General features: G+C 46.0%; 1 protein-coding gene across 2 annotated transcripts in view; it reads left to right on the plus strand.

Annotated features, from left to right (window-relative positions):
- Positions 1-907: 907 nt before the first annotated feature.
- Positions 908-19,433, plus strand: part of TMTC1 (transmembrane O-mannosyltransferase targeting cadherins 1) — a 151,514-nt gene continuing 132,988 nt past the window's right edge. Inside the window, exons 1-4 of one of the 2 annotated variants that reach the window (XM_042889622.1) lie at positions 908-1,224; positions 14,684-14,861; positions 16,632-16,705; positions 18,316-18,492. In XM_042889622.1, coding sequence (XP_042745556.1) covers positions 908-1,224; positions 14,684-14,861; positions 16,632-16,705; positions 18,316-18,492 — 746 coding nt within the window. Of the gene's footprint in view, positions 1,225-4,192; positions 4,680-14,683; positions 14,862-16,631; positions 16,706-18,315; positions 18,493-19,433 lie in introns of those variants that run through there. The other variant, XM_042889623.1, reaches the window with a different exon arrangement.

The following is a 19,433-nucleotide window of genomic DNA, read 5'->3' on the forward strand; positions in this document are numbered from 1 at the left end:
CCTTGAATGCCTCCAGGGATGGGGCATCCAAAGCCTCCTTGGGCAACCTGTTCCAGTGTGTCACCACCCTCTGTGTGAAAAACTGCCTCCTAATATCTAACCTAAACCTCCTTTGTCTCAGTTTAAGACCATGCCCCCTTGTCCTATCACTATCCACCCATGTAAACAGCCATTCCCCCTCCTGTTTATATGCTTCCTTCACGTACTGGAAGGCCACAGTGAGGTGTCCCCGGAGCTTTTTCTTCTCCAAGCTAAACAAGCCCAGTTCCCTCAACCTTTCTTCATGTCCATTCACCCTACTTACTCCAAGCTCTTTGCCAAGCAGCGCTAGTTCTTTTTGTGAGTGAACGGGAGTTATCGATAGGCCACGAGTGGGTCGGGTTGGGCAGGACGGGCTCCTACAGCAAAGCCACCACGGTGACGCTTTGATGGAAATTTTGGAAGAGGGGCAGCTTGATCAGAATAGGGAAAACAACCCCCGTGGCACCGCAACGCCTCCCGTCCCGCAGAGGCTGCTCGGCACAGCATGGTTGCGGTGCCCAGGTGGGCTCTCCGGCTGAACGCGGCCCAGGGACCGATGCCACCGCCGCACCGCTCCGCCCGGAGCTCCGCGCCCCGCCCGGGCCGAGCCTCCCCCGCGGCGGGCGGAGGTGACAGCGCGGCAAGGAGCATGCGTGCAGGGGGGTAGGGAGGGGGAGGAGGAGGAGGAGGAGGAGAGGAGGAGGAGGAGGAGAGGAGGAGGGATGGCGCGGGGAGGCGGCCGCTGTTTATTTGCAGCCGGGCAGCCTGCGCCCCGGCAGAGCGCGAGTGGCCGCCGCCGGCGCCGCCGGTGCCGCTGCCCGCCCCGCAGCATGCGGGCGGCGGAGCCGGGGCTCGCAGCGCGGCTCCCCGCGCAAGGTCCCGCGCCATGGTGACGGGCTCGGCGCTGGGAAACCGCAGCCGGGACCGAGCCGCGCCGCCGCCGGCCCCGCGCCCCTCGGTGCCTTCGCCGGGGCGGTGCGGCGGGGCGGCGGCGGCGGTGCTGGCGGGGCTGTGCGCGCTGTGCTACGGCAACTCGCTGCGGGGAGAGTTCGTGCACGACGACGTCTGGGCCATCGTCAACAACCCCGACGTGCGGGCGGCCGCTCCCGTGGCCGCCGCTTTCTCCAACGACTTCTGGGGCAAGCGGATGGCGGAGAACACCAGCCACAAGTCCTACCGGCCCCTCTGCGTCCTCACCTTCAAGTAAGTGCCCGGGGCCGGGTGATGATGCCGCGGGTGCGCCCCGGCCCCGACGGTGCGCGAACAGGTGTCTGCGGGCGGCCGGGGGGGACGGGGCGCTCGGGGAAGCGCCTCCGAGTGAGAGGTGCGCAGAGCGACTTCCCCCGAAGTTCTTCCTGCCGCTCAGCCCTCTGCTTTATCCCCAGTACTTCGCTCCGCGGTTGGGTGAGCGTGCCGGGAAGTTGTGCCGTTCCGAAGCGGAGCCGTGGCAGTCCCCAGATTAGCCGCTCCCCGCGGCCGCCGCGCTCTTCGCGGTCCCCGACCGGAGTCCGGGCTCTACGGGGAGGGAAAGAGAGGTCGGGGAGCAGCACAGAGCTGACGGTTCTTTCGCTAATCCCACAAGGAAGAACGAGATCCTCTCCACCTCCTCCTCCTCTCAGAGGAGAACGTGTAGCAGCTCGGCGCGGTCACCAGTCAGTCGTTTCGTCAGCTTTGGCGTTAGCTTGTTCTCTGTTTGCCGTGTTCTGACGTAACACAAATGATGGTGAATGTTTACTCCGTTTTAGTATTTAAAAATGTTTGAGTGCTAGCGGGGAACTGCGCGGAAGGGCTGATGTAGCGGATGATGCCGAGCACGGGGCTCCCGGTGATCAGCAGTCCGACTCTGTGCATTGCGAACCTCAGGCGGTCCTAAGGAGCAAACTCTATAGGCAGCACGAAGTGTGCCGGGAGGAGGTGGTGGTTAGGACCTGCTGAGTAACTGTCCATTCAAATACCTGGTATTTATAAATAACATCTCACGAACTCTCAGAAAATAGAGCCTTTCTGTAAGGCAAGAACAGTTAGGGGAAATCCAGCATCCTTGTGCCGTAAGGACAAGCTTAGAGCTGAGAGCAGTCGGTACCAGCTATTTGGGAACCGTGGCTGGGTGGAACATCCCCCATGCACAAAACTGAATAGTGCAGATGCCCACGAGCTGAGTTGTTCAGGACAGACTGTATGTGTTCTTGAGGCAGTTCTAAGCAGGTTTCCGCAGAGAACGAAGGGGTAGGAGGCTGCCCTGGGCAGAGCCAGCTCAGTGCACATGGACTGCCTCCTCCGTTAGGTGCTCAGCCAAACTGTTGCACTGCTGGGGAGCCCTCCGGTGGATCCATTACTCCCACAGCACATCAGTGGGTAATTCAAGAGGTGAGCGAGCCTCCATACATCACCATGCGGCTACGCTGCTGGACTCGGCTGCTGGCCTTGGCTGTGTAGATCAGGTTGTGGAGTTGAGGTCAAATTACGCTAATTAACAGAGTCTTAAACTTTAATAATGGAATGGAAACTGAATGCATTAGATCACATTTATATATCTTGACGGAACTGGTTTACCCTTTGCTGTTTGAAGAAAGAAAGAGGAAAAGGGGAAAATAAGAACGAAACACTGTCCCATCTACTCCTTTTTGGAAACCAGTAAGATAGACTTTCTGAGCAAGACTTCATTTTCAAGTGCGTATAATAACCATACAGCCAAAGCCTAGGGTCAAAGGCACAGTCATTTGTTCACTGGTTGGCACTGCATTTAGAATAAGGAGGGGATCATTTATCTTCCCTGGCTGCAGAGGAAGGCTATTTACAGTGTCCCAAATACCCTTCCAGCCCTCTGCCTTTCCTCATTCTTCTCACTCCCTACCTCTCAGTAGGGTGCCAGAGGCAGATGTTAAGATCTGCGTTGGAATGGATCCTCCGTACCCAATGCTCCCAAGCAGGATTGCAGTGAGAGCGTTCTGCCAGATGATGCTGAACTGTGGCTGAGCTGCATGCTGCTTGCTCTGATGTCCTGCCTGGCACCACTTTGCTGGTTTTACTCTGTTCTCCTGCAGGAGGAGAAAGACGCTACCCCACTGGTTGTTAAATGCTCAACAGGAATGGTCTTTTAACAAAATTGAAATGAATGGCAGCATGATTCTTTGCACCTTCCTGTGGTCATTTTCACCTGGAAGACTTGCCTACCTACAGATCCTCAGTACACAGATACTTTGTCTCCATCTCTTTTCTGCGAAAGTGAAAGGACTCATGATGCCCGTGGACTTGTCACTTAATGGAGCACATCTTTCATGTATGCTACATATTCTTGAAACGATCTCAATTAAAAGAATTTATCACTGCTCTGTCAAAAAAAAAAAAAAAAAATCTTGACTAAACACTGCTGAAATCTTGTAACGGTGGCTCAGCATCCCTCACTTATTGGAAATCCTAAATGACAGTCCTAATTCCAGCAGATTAACGCTCTAGAGCCAAACAGTGAAAAGAGCTCAACTATTTGGCGCTATTCGCACTGGGTCTGTCAGAATGAATGATGAGAGGAAAATATGAGTGGCCTGTGCTACTAGAATCACTCAGCAAAACTTAACTTTTCACAGATCTGCTGCGTTTTCTTTTTGTCTGCGTGTGGGTTAACATCAGAGGGAGAAAAAGCCTGCATGTGAACTGTTGAATTAAATATTGTTTACTTTGTGTCTTTGAACTTCTCTCACCTTTTCTTCTGACTTCAGTAAAGGAAAGAAGCATTGAAACTGGTTGGTTCAGAGACATCCCTGCTGTGCTTGGATACCTGTTGGGTGACAGGACTAGCATCTGCAAAGGAGATGACATGATAGGCAGTGATTTTGTGTAGTCCTCAGGAAAACTTGATGCTTTCTTCTCCAAGATGTAATTCAATATACTTATTTTTAAAGAAGGTCACTTTTTGGAGATATTCAATTTCTTGGTGCCTTCCACATAAAATGTTAAGGTGAAGGGGAGGAACAGAAGAACTGCCAGCTCTATAATTCACTCAGGTCTTTATATTGAAACTGAGTGTTTTCTGTCTTGTACCTTGTCTCCGCTAACAGAAGTTTGGTGAGACATTTTTCCTTCTCTAGCACTGACATTATTTCTTGGCTCTAGTGATTTTGCAGAGTATTTCTCAACTGTTGGAGCAGAAGGTGAAATCCTCAGTACCACCTCTCCTCTCTCTTCTTGCTTTTCTAATCTCTGTTTAGATGGGTGTTTCTGCAATGAAAATCTAAGTGGTAGTTTGTTGTAGTCAGCAACACAGTAGACTTTGCCTCAAGGTGTGTGGTAGAAGGAGATGACAAGAACAAATATTTATTTTTTTCTTTTAAACCCAAATGCCAAAATTTAAAGACTCTCAATCACATCAGCCCCCTAGTTCTCCAGGTGTCTGAGCAAAGGCCCAGGAGAAGGAAGCCCACTTGGTCTCTTTGATGAGGAGCAGAAAACAGGTGTCAGTGAGGAAGGTGCCACAAGCCCATGAATAACAGCTCACAGGAGGCAAAAGACTGGCAGAGAAGATACTGGCTGGTTACAGTCATTTAGCTGTTGCAGAGACTCAGGAAGATGAAGCTGGCTGGAGGACTGTGGATGATATCTGGTCTTCCTTGAAGGAGATGGATGTCACAGTTCACTGGAAATGAACTTGGATCCATGAGTGGGTAAGAGTGCTTCCTACAGCTGCTTCTTGGGCTGTTTGGGTCTGGAAAGAGGAGCTGGGAGAGATAAGTCATTGAGAGATACTCAGTTGTCCCACTGGAAAAGACATAGGCACCACAGCTGGAAGGTTGAGCTATCTCACTAGTCCTCTGACAGTAAAAATAGGGAAAAAAAGAAGAACCATCGCATGCTCACTTGCTGACAGCAGAATGGATGGCTCTGCCTGCAGAGGCTGCTGGTCGGTGGTAGCTTGGGCAGCATGAATGCCTTGGGAAAAAATGGGATCCTTCAGCTACAGTTCACATGGTGCAGGCACTGCGAGCCTAGTATGAGACTACCAATGGCTCTAGATCAAACCCTGAAATGATTGTGAGCTTGAGTTAGACGTAAATACAGAGCCAAAAGGAGAATTAATTCAATAAGTCACTGCCAACCTTCTGATCTATCTAGCTGCATACAGCTGATCCTTCTGTTTTTTCAGCTGTATCCGTGGCGTGAATTTCAAGGACAGGCAGCTTAGAAAAAACAACCAGGGAAGAAAAAAAGAAATTTTATTTGTTCTTCCTTAATGGTTTATTACGTTTTGACATCACAGGGTAAGACAGCGAGTTATAATGTGTCAGGTTAAATATGCACCGCACAAGTATTTTCTTCCCTCTGTGTATCTGTATTAAGGCAATATCACAATGCTTAAGATTATGTCAGTATTTCTCCTATGAACCTTGGTCTAGCATTTCTACCCTCACAATGGCAGTCATTCTCCATATACTGATGCTGTGATGCGTGCCATGAAATCAGTACAGCACTGGTGTAGCCACAGTGGGCTAAAGCTGCAAGGGAGGTGAGGTTCCTGAGAAGTGGCAGTGCTTGTATTAGACCAGCTGTGTTGTAGTTGCAGTATATGGGTACATTTCTAGATGTGTGTGCCTTGATTCTGACCAAGGCGGGACCACGTGGCTGCCATTTTAGATTTGGGGGAGGGTGTGTGTGTGCTGCAAAGCTTGTCTTTTTTCCAGCTCTGGAGTTGCTCATATGAAGCTGATTTAGGGAAGACTTTTTCTTTCACCACATTTTTTCACCACATTGAGTGTAATTACTGTTTAGAAACAGAAGGAGTGATCTGGAACCAAACAGGGAATGTAGCAGCGTGTCCGATTTTATTTTTTTCTTTTAGTTGTAGGAGCAGGCTGTGCCCCCCTGGGGGAGTGGAGCTGGCAGGGTTGCTTGGACTTCGCAGGATGAGGCCAGGTGGTTGCTGATGAAGCCCAGTGCTTAGGGAGTGCCTTAAAGCCTGCAGGATGGTAGGAAGGCTGGGAGCTGTAGGGTGCTGCTGGAGCCTGTGGTCTGGCAGCCTTATGAGTGCCTGCATTCTGCTGAGCCAGTGGTCAGGGCGAAAGTGGGAATCTGCCCTCACGTGCATGGGGAGCTGTGGGAACTGTGCATGAGCTGTATTTGATTCCTGTCTGGTTGCAAAATCTTCTCTGTAGCTAAAACTTGTAACAAAGCTTGTTTCTCTCGAGTTGAAAAGGCTTTTATGTTAAGGGGAAGCATTCCCAAAAAAGGCCTGGGCAGGTTCTGCGCAAAGATGTGGCTGAGGTGAATGCAGCCACATCTGTGTTCGCTGCTTTTGTTATTGCTGTTTTGCCTGTATGACACCTACTGATTCCTATTCCTTTTTGCACCAATGTCACTCTTAATTTTCTTTTATCTCCTTTTACCTAAAAGGCTCAGCTCTGAACCTGCCTTCACCCTCACAGGAGCATGCTGTCAGTGCTGTTTAGAGTCTACAAAAATGAAGAGCTCTGGCTGCTGCTGGTTAGCTGAGGGCATTTCTCAGCGTTTGCTTGCTGTGTTTTTGACTTCTTTCCTGGGCTTTCTCATGTATTGTCTTTCAGAGTTAAAAGAAAAGAGTGCTGCTCTGTTTTTATATGTTAAACTTGGTTTTCTGTTCTGTTCAGCATAAATTTGAGTGGCATCTCCTATGGTCTGCAGTTTGAGCTGAAAGATTACCAAACTTGCTTCAAGTCTGATGGGAAAACTTTTGCATTGCATTTGAAATGTGCTCATAATTTCAGACTAGGTTTCCATTAGTGCCATTCTCTCTTCTTGATGTCCTAACTGTGTCCTAACTTTGTTCTGGCATACTTTGTCTTTTATCCTTATGGTACTTGGAAGGGGACTGCTGGTGTTAAAACATCCAAGTTATTCATCCCCACCACTATCAATCCCTGGAATGCATGTTACTGTCTTGCTATACTTTTGGAAAACAGCATGGATGTGCCAGCATTGCAAACTGCTGTGTGTACTGCACTGCTACCTGGTATGGGGTGGTGAAGAGTTTTGTGAGATGTTCATTTCTTTCTGTGTGTTGCCGTTGCAGATATTATGGTGAAGGACAGCTTTTAAGACAAGCACTCATTTGTTCAAAATCTTGATAAAACAACATCTTGTCAGTCTGTAAATTGCCAGATTGGTTTTTTCCTTGACTGTTTGTGGAAATAAATGTAAAGCTAGGTGAATGGTATATTCAGTATTAGCATAGGAATGACTGCCAAACCACACTTTCTAGTGTAGCACTAGGAATTTTTGCTTAGTGTATTTGCTGCTGCAAAGGTGCTGTTGCTTCTCAGTCTGATTGTGATTCCTGTTTTCTTTTGCTAACCCTGCTAGAAAGCAATAACCTGCTTTGAATGCCAGCATTTACCCAATCCTCTTGTAAGTGGTGGCTTTGCTCTAAGGAAACTGATCTCACTTGGGAATTGATATGTCTTTGTCTTTTCACCCATCCTTTTATAGAGGGAAAAAAAAAAAAAAAAAAGGAAAGACATGTAAGCCTTATTGCCTATTTAATTCCAAGGCATTGTACTGTGCTGTGAAAGTTTACCAGCACAAAGTACTGCTGTGCCAGGGAATTCTGCTGCACTTGTGCTGACTGTCCTATGAATGCTGCTGCAAATGGAACTGATGTTCTTTTTTCACTGCTGCAGGTATTTCTTAATCTTTGAGCTGTTTCCACACAGGACTTCAGCCACTGTTGCCACTGATGCAGCTGTGTTGTTTTTGGAGTACAGATGCTCACTTTCCTGGCATGCTGTAGATGCATCTCTGGTGATTATGATACTTCACTCTAAAATTGTGAATTAGTTTACATGAAGTTTGTTATATACATCACACAAATCTAAAAGGAAAGGAAGATCATGAGAAACTTCATCCATTCTTGTCTGCTAGATTAACTCACAAATCTGCATGTGAGCCTTCTTCTGTAAAAACTGTGAGGTTTTTATGAGGTGTGGGATGCTCTGAGGATTTCCATTAAGCGTTATTTGCTACAACAAATTACCATTATTATTCTGTGCATTTCTATTTCATAACATGTTGTGGTTTTTGTTAGTCTGTTGAAAATAATAAAACAGTTTAAACTAAACAAGAGCTGCTCGGGGATAATAACGGAGTCTATAAAAAGAGAAACTCTCCAATTATGGTTTACAGTATTATTAAATCATAAGCAGTCTTAAAAAGGTTGAATGAGTCTTTGTTTGTGCAAGAGGAAGTGCTATATTACAGCCCAAGGCAATTATCTACATAGGTTGCTCTGAAAGTAATGCCTCTTACTTATTTCCACAGAAACTCCCAACAGCTACACGGAACACAATTACGCTATTTGATAGAGCAAATTCTCAGCTACAAAGTACTATTTTTCAACATAGTTACCACCATTAGCTATGCATTTTCACCAGTGATGATCAAGTGTGAATTGCTTTCCCAAGGAGAAGCGTCCTTGCTGACTTCTGTAGGGTACAAATATGTGCCTTGGCTGGAGTGCAGCATGGCAGGCAGTGAACCTTTAATGAGCAGTGCCTGTGGAAGCCTCTTTCTGAGAACACAGCTCTGTAGATCCTTTTCCTGAAGCAGACAGAGGAGGGAAGAAAAAGCTGCCATTGATTGCAAGGCTGGCTGTGCTAGAACCAGCCCACATATGCTGGAACACTTGGATACACAAGATGTTGGGACTATGGTCTTTGCTCAAATACACGCCAGTGTGGTCTGGGTGAGGAGTAGCACTGGGAATTTTGTAGTGAATTTTTTCTCTTGGTGATGTCTTGGTTGATGCTATATTAGAAAATACCTGAGAATGTCATCTGGCTTCCTTGGCATGTGTGCTTCTTTTTCTTTCACTCCCCCTGGGCCTTTTGAGGGCCTTTGCGTTTGAACTGCCTTTCACCACTTCTCAGAAGGATTAGCACACTCTTTGCCCGCAGGAACTCTTCCAGCAGAGATGCTGAGGCAGTGCCAATTTCTTCTTCCATAAGTGTTTCATGGGGAGTTCCCTTTAGGAAAGACCTTGGATGAGACGGTGGTGTTTACGTTTTCAAGTGTGTTCACTTGCTTTACTCAGCCCTGTATCTTTGTAGTCCTATTTGCAAATACCTTTGTGGTCTGATAGATGCAGTCAGCTCACAAAGTTAGGCCAGCTCATCTGGTCTCCCAGCTATGTGCTCTATGAAGGCTGTAGCATGTATCTTAACAATTGTACTTCAGCTGAGGCAGATGTGGTCTTCATGCACATCTTTCAGCCTTTTCAATGCTGCAAGTTAGAAATGATAGTAATATTGGTGAGTTTGGGGCTGGCAAGTTTAAAAATTAAAAAAAATATATATATATAACTTTTTTGGTGTGTGCTGGCTTAAATATGGAAGCGTAAGGGCCATCCCCTCCCATTCCCATGCCCAGGCATTGCTCTGCAGTGGGAGAAACTTGGCTTTCTGCAGTAGGCTGCCTTTTTCCCTGCAACCTGGTGAGTATGCAGGGCAACTTTACAAAGTTTTTGTGGCTTGGATTAGAGCTGTGTGGAGCCCCAAATCTGCTCACTCATTTGATGTGCAATGAAGTCAGCTCCTGCTAACGTTTCAAAATCATTCTGCTGTGATTGTTTAGGGACAAAAGAATGTTTCCTTTATTGCCACGTGGCCTAATTTCTTATGACAAAGAGCTTTGTAACCAAAACACTGGTCTGAATATAGTACCTGCGCACAATTGCATTTGATGTTCATGGGCCACCTAAGATGGCATTCAAAACATACGAGGCATGCTTGCACCCAGATTTTGCTGCTTAATCACAGGCTTAACTGAATAGCATGGTGCCATTATGTTTGTGCTTTGTTCTGCTTCTATGTTTTTGTTTTGTTCTGTTTTTTAATTCTTTAGTAAAGAATATACAAGGGAATAACCAAGATGTGAGGCTGATGCTTTCACATAACTGCTTTCAAGAACTTAGATAGGTAATTTTCAGCTAACTTACTTTTCAGTTTTTATTCGTGCTGTGTGCCCTCAAAAGAGGTAGGTGTAAAGAGCATCCCTGATGTTGGGGTAGGGGATATGATAGGGAGGGAAGAATTGTCCATGGTGAGGTTTTACCTCTCTTGCCAATAGAATTGCTTTACAGGACAGGAGAAATGGTCAAGCAACTTCCATGCAGGCTAGTGAGAGATTTTCCAAGAGCGCTGTTGGATATTGTGTCTTTTCGTAACTGGTCCTTGCATGTTGGCCAAATAAATCATAGAAATTGTTTGAATAGGAAGGGACAATTAAAGGTCATCTAGTCCAACTCCCCTGCAACAGGGACAGTGACAGCTAGAGCTAAATAAGCAGGAATCTTTCATTTTTGGTATGGGGTTTGTCCATATTGCCAGATAACCAGATTCACTTGTCTTCACTGTCCTCACCTGCCCTCATCTACTTTGGCAATTGTATTTCTGGGGAAGGCACAATTTGACATTGTTTTTAAGGGGAGCTGTGGTCCACCTTGCTGATTTACAGCCAGCAATAATTTGAGGGTCTGAAGAACTGGTCCTGAAGGTGGTCCCTGCCATACACATCTGCAGGTGTATGGGTGGGAATGTTGCTTAGGTTGCTGCCTCCATTCTCTCTAGGCAGGCTGGTGGTGGGTTCACATGGCTGCAGTGTATTTGCAGCTAAAACTGCCTGGGTGTCTCTTGCTTCTGTTTGTTGCCATCTTTGTTCTGGCCAACCACTGCCCCCTGTACCAACTGCTGGGTGCCAGGAGCTGCTCCTTTCCCATTGCTTGGTGCCACGCTGCAGTGAGAGGAGGGGACACCCTCGCTGCCCTCCATTTCTCCTCTGTCTTCTGTGCCCAGCACTGAGTGAAAGCAGTGCCTGCAGCCTGCTCCAGGTTGCTGTGTGCCTGGGCCCCTCCCCAGCTTCTCTGCATTAGGGAGAACAGGAGGAGACACAGGAGTCCAGAGGCAGACTCTGAAGTACCAGAAATGAAGAGACACTTAATTGGCTTTACTTTTTCTATTATTATTATTGTTATTTGAAACTGTATTATCCTTTTGAACTGATTATTGTCCTGTCTTGAAAGAAGTCCAATTGGACAACTGGAATGAACCTTCATGCTGAATTTCAGCAATTCTTGCTGACCAAACCAAAGTACTCTGCATCTCCAAAGAAACAGCTGTGTCTGTAGCTTCCATGACACTGCCTGGAGACTGCAAGGAGCTTGGGGCTGTCCACAGAGCAGCTCAGTGGACACCAGTCTCAATCCTGCTCTCTTCCTTAGGGCTTGCCTGGAGGCTGCAGGGAGCTTGGGGCCATTGGCTGCACTCCTCCTGTTGTCCCAGCACAGCAGCTCAGTGGACGCCAGTCTCACTATGGCTCTCTTCCTCCGGGCTTCAGGAAGCTCAGGACTTCTGTAGTTCCCATGCAGCAGCTCAGAGGATACCATTTTCAATCCTGCCCTCTTCCTTAGGGCTTGCTTGGAGGCAACGGGGAGCTGTGAACCATCTGCTGGACTCCTTCTGTTGTCCCAGTGCAGCAGTTCAGTGGATGCCAGTACCAGTCCGGCCCTCTTCCTCCACCTGGAGGCCACAGGGGGCTTAGGGCCATCCTATGGGTTCCTCCTGTGGTGCTCAGCATAGCAGCTCAGAGGACACCAGTCCCAGTTCAAGTCCTTCCCTTTTCCTCAGAGCTAAGGGAAGAAGAGGTGAGAGGGCTTGGGGAAGGATGAGGATTGGGGACAGGGAAGGAAAGGTGAAGGAGCGGCAACTGGCCCTGGGGCACTCTGGCAGGTGATGACATTTCCACACCGGGATGGAAATCGAGAGCCCCTGGTGTGCTGCCAATGGATGTGGCAATGTCTCTTAGCAAGCATGATGGTATAGTGCTTGCCTTGCCTGGATGGAGATGGATTCACCTCCATTGGTTCTTCCTCTGCAGGCAGATCCACCTCCATGGGCTCAACATTGCCTTCAGGAGGATCAGCATGCTTTGGCTCAGGTTCATTGCTGCTCCCCTGAAGCCTGAACTTCTTTGGTGGAGGAAGCAGGAAAAGAATGTCTATGTAAGGTGTTTCTTGTCCCAGAAGATGGCCACAAGTCAGTTACTGACTGGGGTTCTGTTGTCAGGGTCCTTGTATTGATGAGGGTTGGCAGGGAGCTGGCTCGTGACATTATAACACGGTACCACGGTGGGTGTGACCCTCAGCATGTCCCATGACATTGGAAACATGGCTGTGCTGGACCATGTTGCGATGGCCTGACAGTTGCCCTCCTTGCCGCTAGTGGGATTCTGTAGGGCTTTATTTTGAAACAGGTTTTCTTTAACGATTTTATCCATTACTCCAGTAAAGATCTGGAAGCCATGTTAAGTAAATTTGTGGATGATGCGAACTGGGCGAAGTGTTGACTCCCTTCAGTGTGGAGAGGCATTGCCCCAAAACCTTGACAAATTCAAAGTTGGTTGCCATCTGCATGAAGAAGAGCAAGTGCTGGAATCTGCACCAGGGGTGGGACAACCTTGGATCAATGTACAGACAGAGGGATGAGAGGCTGGAGAGCAGCCCCAGGAGAGGGACCTGAGGGTTCTGCTTGGCTGCAAGTTGAATCTGAGCCAGCAGCGCCCTGGAGCCAGAAAGGCCGACAGAGCCTTGGGCTGCATCAGGGCCAGCGCTGCCACTAGGTGAGGTTTGTCCCACTCTGCTCTGTGCTGTGTGGCACTGGGTGCATTTGGGGTGCCCCAATATAGGCAGGACATACAACTGTGAGAGTGTCCAAAGGAAGGCAGTGAAGATGGGGGGCAAAGTTTGTGAGGAGCAGCTGAGGGCCCTGGTTTTGCTCAGCGCAGAGCAGAGGAGCTGAGGGGAGGCCTGATGGCGGCTGCAGCTCCTCACAGGGAGCGGAGGGGCAGCGCTGAGCTCTGCTCTGTGTGACAGCGACAGGGCCGAGGGAACGGCATGGAGCTGCGTCAGGGGAGGGCAGCTGGGGGTCAGGGACAGGGTCTGCAGCACAGGGTGGTGGGCATGGAACGGGCTGCCCAGGGCAGCGGGCACGGCCCCAAGTGCTGGAGGTCAAGGGGCATTTGGACTGTGTTCTTGGTGATAGGCTTTGGGTGATGCTATGTGCAGCCAGGAGTTGGACTTGATGGTCTTTGTGGGTCCCATTCCAACTCTGGATATTCTATGATTTTACAATATGAGGGAAAGGGATGTCTACTGCAGCTCTGTGGTAACAACAGGAGTGCTGGGGGGGAAAAAAAAAAAAAACAAAAAAAAAAACGGACGACCCTGCTCTTTATGTGTATCTGTACCATAGAATGGCAGGGATTGTAATGGAACTCAAGGATCATCAAGTACCAGCTCCCCCTGCTGCAGGTGGGGTTGCCAACCACTAGATCAAGTGCTAGATCATGTTGCTCAGGGCCCCATCCAACCTGGCCTTTAGCACCTCCTGGGATAGGGCATCATGCGGTCTCATGCCTTGTCATGGTGTAGTTGCATCAATCCGTACTTCAATGGGAAAGGTCTCATCCTAGTAAAATCCCACTTTACCCAAACTCTGTGGATTTCAGCTATTGCCTCCACAAATGCTCCAAGGAGAACAGAAGGGAAATGCACAAGTTAGTTGCCTGGTGCATTAAAGTAGAGTTGACCCCAAGAATGCAGCCCAGGACAGATAGCAGCACGCTGCTGCTTCTCAGCAAGGAATGTAGAGAGTATTTATAAAAGCCATGTGTTGTCCGTCCCTCACAGGCATACCACACCTCTGCTGACTTACAAAGAAGGAATGTGTCTGCATGGTAGCAACAGCTTGATAGTGTTGTTATTGGATCATGGATGTCATGAGATGCCCAATAGCTGCTAGTAACAACAGGAGTAGGGATCTGTAGCTAAACCTAAAACGCTTAGATTGATTCATGTTTTCACTGAGTGTTGTCTGTTTTTTTTTCTTTTCTATTTTAAATATTCTTAACATTAATATTTCCAAATTCCTTGTTTTTTATATAGAAACCTCACTGGATGCAGACATTTTGTATGTGTGTATTTGTTCAAATGAGATACAGATGCAGTTACTTGTAAGGAAAATCAAGTTATCTTTAATTGCATGTGAAGCAAATCCTGTCAGCAGCTGTTAAGCAAGTTGACTGTAAGAAAGAATGACCAGAAAAATGCATTAATACACTGTGTCAAACCAATGTCGTAACAGCTAGTTATATGCTTCTTTCATGAGAGACACAACAAACTCTCATTCTATATAAGATGATCTGAGCTAACTTGTCCCAAACATTAGTGTCCTCATAAAAATGATGCTGACTACTATAGCAGCTTCTCAGTGTAGTCCAGTTGTCAGTAAAGCACAGAAATAAGGCAAGTGCTGTATTTCTGATGTGGGACTGTGTAGTGGATTCTGGGAAGCACATCTATTGCTTCAGTGTAGCAAACCTATCTTAATGCAGGGGCATAGTCCTCTCCCATCTCCATATTATGAAGCTTGCCAAATTCAACTGCATATTTTAGGAGGAAAATTGGGGAAGTGGTTTTCTCTTTAATCAGATAAACCAGAAGTTCAGAGCAATTTTCACTAATTAGTTTAATAGCACTTACATTAGCAGACTGCAAATCAGGCAGAAAGCATAATTTAGAGCATTTGCAAGTTGCCCTGCTATCTCAAAGCTGCCCCAGCCTGGTTATGGCTCTTGTTTTTAATTTCAGGTTAAACATCTTGCTGGCTGGAATGAACCCCTTGTATTTCCACGCAGTGAATGTAATTCTACACTGTCTGGTGACTCTCGTGCTGATGTATACATGTGACAAAGCTGTGTTCAAGGACTGTCGACTTGCTTTTGTCACAGCGCTGTTCTTTGCTGTGCATCCCATTCACACCGAGGCTGTAAGTATGTGACACTAAAAAGAAAAAACCAAACCAAAACAAAAAAGCAAACAAAAAAGGTGGCAAAGAATCTAAAAATAGAAGTACACCCTATTTATTTATTTATTTATTTATTTAGTAAGAAACTTCTGAGTCATATGCCATGGGGGGTTGTGATCTTTGCTTTGGGGGATCAAAGATGAGAATACACCATAGTTAACAGAATTTGCAGTTCTTAAGGAAGACGTTCATTCAGACTTGCTGTCTTTCTGCTCTGGTGTTCAATTCTCAGTGAGGGTCCTCAGCACCAGTTCAGCAGTAAATGGGCAGTCAGTCACTCTGTGAAAATGTCAAGCCTTCCATAACCAAAGACCTCATTGAGGCCGCTGTTTCCTGCTGGGACATTGTTCCATGCCTTCACTTGCCTTCTGTAGTCATCAGTGTAAGGGAGAAGCACTGAAGGGAGCATCAGTATGTGTTTGGACCAAGATCACTTGGATAGAGGTCATATGGCCCGTGGATTAATTTGTATTGCTTTGAATTAAAAAATAAGAATACCCTCCTCGAAAAAAGCATTGGCGTAAATACTATGGTAAGTGCACAGAGCAGCAGCCTGTGCTGCACTTTTTTCTGCTTGTTCTATGAAAACAGTTAAAGACTTACTCATTCTGCAGCCACAGTCTAATAGTGTGGGGAGGTACTTCTCCTGTGGGTAAAGTAAGTCTTGCTGTCTTTGCAAAGGAAGTGCAATGTGTAGCTGTCCAGGCTTCAAAAAAAAAAAAAAAAAAAAAAAAAAAGCACTTGTTAGCAGAGATACCATTGACATCATAGACTTGTAAGGAGCCTTTGTAAATCAGTGAGCGAAGCGGCTGCTGCTGCTGAGAACTTTTGAGGAGAGATTACCTTAATAACAAAAAGCCGTGAGCCTTACAGTCACTGCCTGTGCTGCCTTGTGTGTACTAATCAGCCAGGCCCCTTTTGATAATGCAGCTCTGTACGACAGGGAAAGTTCTAAAGAAGCACTCTTTGAATTTATTTTTGTCTGGGTCAGAACTTAAAAAGGTTAAAATAAATGCCAGAGCACTGAATATAGATTAATTATGTAAGCTCAAAAGAGGCAAAATTTCAAAGGGCCTTTTATTTGCTTTATGTTCGACTTTAGATCTTTATGAAATGGAATATTGAAATATTTTGTAAAAAATAGTTGTACATCCTTCTTGAGTATTCCCTTTCTTACAAAAAGATTTTGTTATTTGATATGTGGGAAAACTCTCATAAACCCAGATTGTTCAAAGAGAATAAATTACATACGACTCCATTACTTTTTGGCGATAAAGTTTATTCAAATGTTAATTATTAACTCACTCCTATATAATAAGTCTTCTCCAGAGAGTTGTCCTTTCAATAGTCCTTTTCTTTAACAAATCTCAGTTCTGGGAGTTTGATGTGTTTCTCATTCAACTCTTAGTGTACAGAATTAAAGCAGATTCCTGAAACTGGTATTTTTTTCTGTGAAACTTCATTAATATTTTAAAAAGAACTTAATGACTTCCATACTGGATTACTTGTTTGTTTTGCCATTTGAGAAATGCAGTAGTCAAAACTGAGTATATCCTACACCAGCCAAGTAACATTTTGGTGTGGTGAGGGAGGATAACACTTAAGCTTTTTTTTTTTTAATATTTGAAGTAGTAGTGGTTAGCAGAGATTGTTGAGACAGTCACTGAATGTATGTTGTACATGCCTTTTTATATGCCTGCCATTACATCTGTGCGTTTCTTTTCCTTTTAGGTAACAGGTATAGTAGGCAGAGCGGATGTCCTCGCCTGTCTACTCTTTCTGTTGGCTTTTCTCTCCTATAATAGGTATGGCTCCTTGGTATCAGTTCTTATAATTGGATAAGGTGCTCTGTTTCAGGAAGAAATCTATTGGTTTCTGATCACTGCTGGCAGAGGTCCTTCCTCCAGCATAGTTCTTTGAGGCTGTGCTCTGGGCCATGCTGCAGTTGGAGTGCCCAATAGGTGACACTTCTGAGAAAGCATAAGTGTAAAAAGGGAAGTCAGCATTTCATAGACTTGTAGATTGGTTTGGCTTGGAACAGACCTTAAAGATCATCTAACTCCAACCTTCCATGGGCACAGCTGCCATCCAGGGCCCTATCCAGCCTGGCCTAGAATGTCTAAAGAGACGGAGACAGCTTCTCTGGGCAGCCTGTGCCAGGGCCTTACCACCCTCTGAGTAAAGAATTTCCTCCTAACATCTAACCTAAATTTTCTGTCTTTTAGTTTAAAGCAATTCTTCTTTGTCCTATCGTGATCACCCTGTGTAAAAAGTCACTCCCCCTCCTGTTTATAAGCTCCCCTGAAGTACTGGAAGGCTGCAGTGAGGTGTCCCTGGAGCCTTCTCCAGTGTGAATAAGCCCAGCTCTGTCAGCCTTTCTTCATAGCAGAGGTGCTCCAGCCCTCTGAGCATATTCATGGCCCTCCTCTGGACCCGCTCCAACAGCTCAGCTTCCTTCTTGTGCTTGGGGCTTCAGGCCTGGGCTCAGTACTGCAGCTGGGGCCTCACAAGGACAGAGTATTAAGATACCCTTTTCCATTGACGTTACCAACTACCATACACCAGTAGAGTGTTTGTAAAACTAGACATGAAATTAGAAATAAATGCTTTCTACTAAAGGCATATTATTAGTATGGAGAGTGAAGAATCCAGCCTGTGAGAATTCAGCATTATGGCCAGACCATTAGTTGTCTTTTTCAGATGAAAACTTGACACTATTTGCTGCGTGCTAAAACTGTAACTGAACAAGCACACATGAGAAATAGCTTTGCTTGAATGGAGTTTCTGCCCCTTCACATTGATGTTTCATTTAGGAAAAGCTGCTCGTGTTCTTCTAGGGATGTTTGCTACAAATCTAGATCTGTTTTCATCTAAGGTTTTGAAGGTGTAAATCTGGTAGTGACCCTGTAGGAATTTTTTTGTTTGATTTTGATTTTTTTGTTTGTTTTCTTCTTCTCTCTCATATAGACTTAGACTTAGGATTTTAAGGATTAGGGCATACACTGACCCAGAGGAGTGTGAGTGAGATGGGGGATATTTTGCATGTATGGTGCATTTTGTCACACCAGGAAAACTTAAGCGTATGTGTTCTAAGTGACAGAAAGCAGGTGTTTCTCTAACCTTTGTGTTTGTACTTACTCTGCCTTCCTCTGACTACTTGATGCCTACCTCATCTTTCTGCTCATCTTTTACTCTTCTGCTCAAGTTCCTGGTGCACCTCTCAGTAGTTGTACTTTCCCTTCCTGCCCCAGTGTCTAAGACTTTCTTCATTTGTCAGCAAACAGTGTAGATTGTTCACCTCACTTTTTATCAGGATTTCAAGAAACTAAGGAAAATTGCCTCAATATTTGTGTGAATGTAGTAAATATATTTTAAATTTTCCGCTATTTTCATGCATGTCAAATTTGTTTTTCAGGAGTGTGGACCAGCTTTATGTTGGGGAACATTTCCCTCCCACTGCCTCCCCATTCTTTTTGCTGCTTAGTTTATTCCTTGGGACGTGTGCAATGCTCGTGAAAGAAACTGGAGTCACTGTGTTTGGTGTGTGCTTGGTATATGACTTCTTTTCCCTCTCCTGCAATAGCCTCAAACTGTAAGTAATCTCTATGCTAACTGTGCTTTCCAGTGTTACTGCCTGTATATACAGAATATGTATCATTAGACAGCACTGTCAGAGATGTCTTGCCCTTCTGAATTCAATGGCACTCATTTGACAGATTTGGAAGGCACCAAGTTTTCATTCTGGTGTTGTTTGTTATTCTAGTTGCCTGTTAAATTTTGCTTGACAAATTGACCAAATGTGAAGAACTCGTCTCTGAAGTGCTCAGTTCGCTCTGGCAAGACCAATATTTATTTCTTACAGGGGAGCTCAGGCTGAATTATTAACGTTTTAACATTTCTCTGGTTTAACTCTTTCTGCTAGTGTTATTGCTGAAGTATGTTATGACACTCAGTAGTAAAATCAAGGTTAATCCTTCTTGTCCTTAAAAAAATCAGAAAAGAGGGGAAAATATCGAGCCTGTTCTGGAATGATTGGCATAATTAGCAACTTCTATTAGAGTTATTAGAAAAAAAATCAAATCCTTGAGGACTGTATCTCTCACCCATATTGTTTTCCAGTAACTATATAACTGCATCTCCATTAAAAGGCAGAATTCTTTCAGCTGATAAGAGCTGTCTTTCATTCATTTCTGTCCTATACTATGCTGGGACAGATCTGTCAACAAGTGAGCACGTGTGAGAGCTTGCTGCTGCTGCTGACAGGAGGTCCTGCTCCTGCCATCACCTCCCACGTTCCTACCTGCCTTGTACCCTGGGCCCTGCAGCCCATCACACCCCAGAAGGAATTGCCATGCTTGAGTTGTAGAGCAGGCTGCTGAATTCATGTTCCTGCAGTAGTGCTTTCAGTCACCTCCCAGCAGGATTTGGGGGCTCGTCTTAGGATTTCTCCTGCTTTCATCTGTTGACTAAGTTATAACAGTGTCACTGGTGGGCAAGTAGCCAGTGAGATTTCTGGAAGCTGACAGGCGTCAC

This window comes from Lagopus leucura, unplaced genomic scaffold, assembly GCF_019238085.1.
Source record: "Lagopus leucura isolate 7727_CA_CO unplaced genomic scaffold, USGS_WTPT01 Super-Scaffold_100159, whole genome shotgun sequence".
In the NCBI taxonomy this organism is placed as follows: Eukaryota; Metazoa; Chordata; class Aves; order Galliformes; family Phasianidae; genus Lagopus; species Lagopus leucura.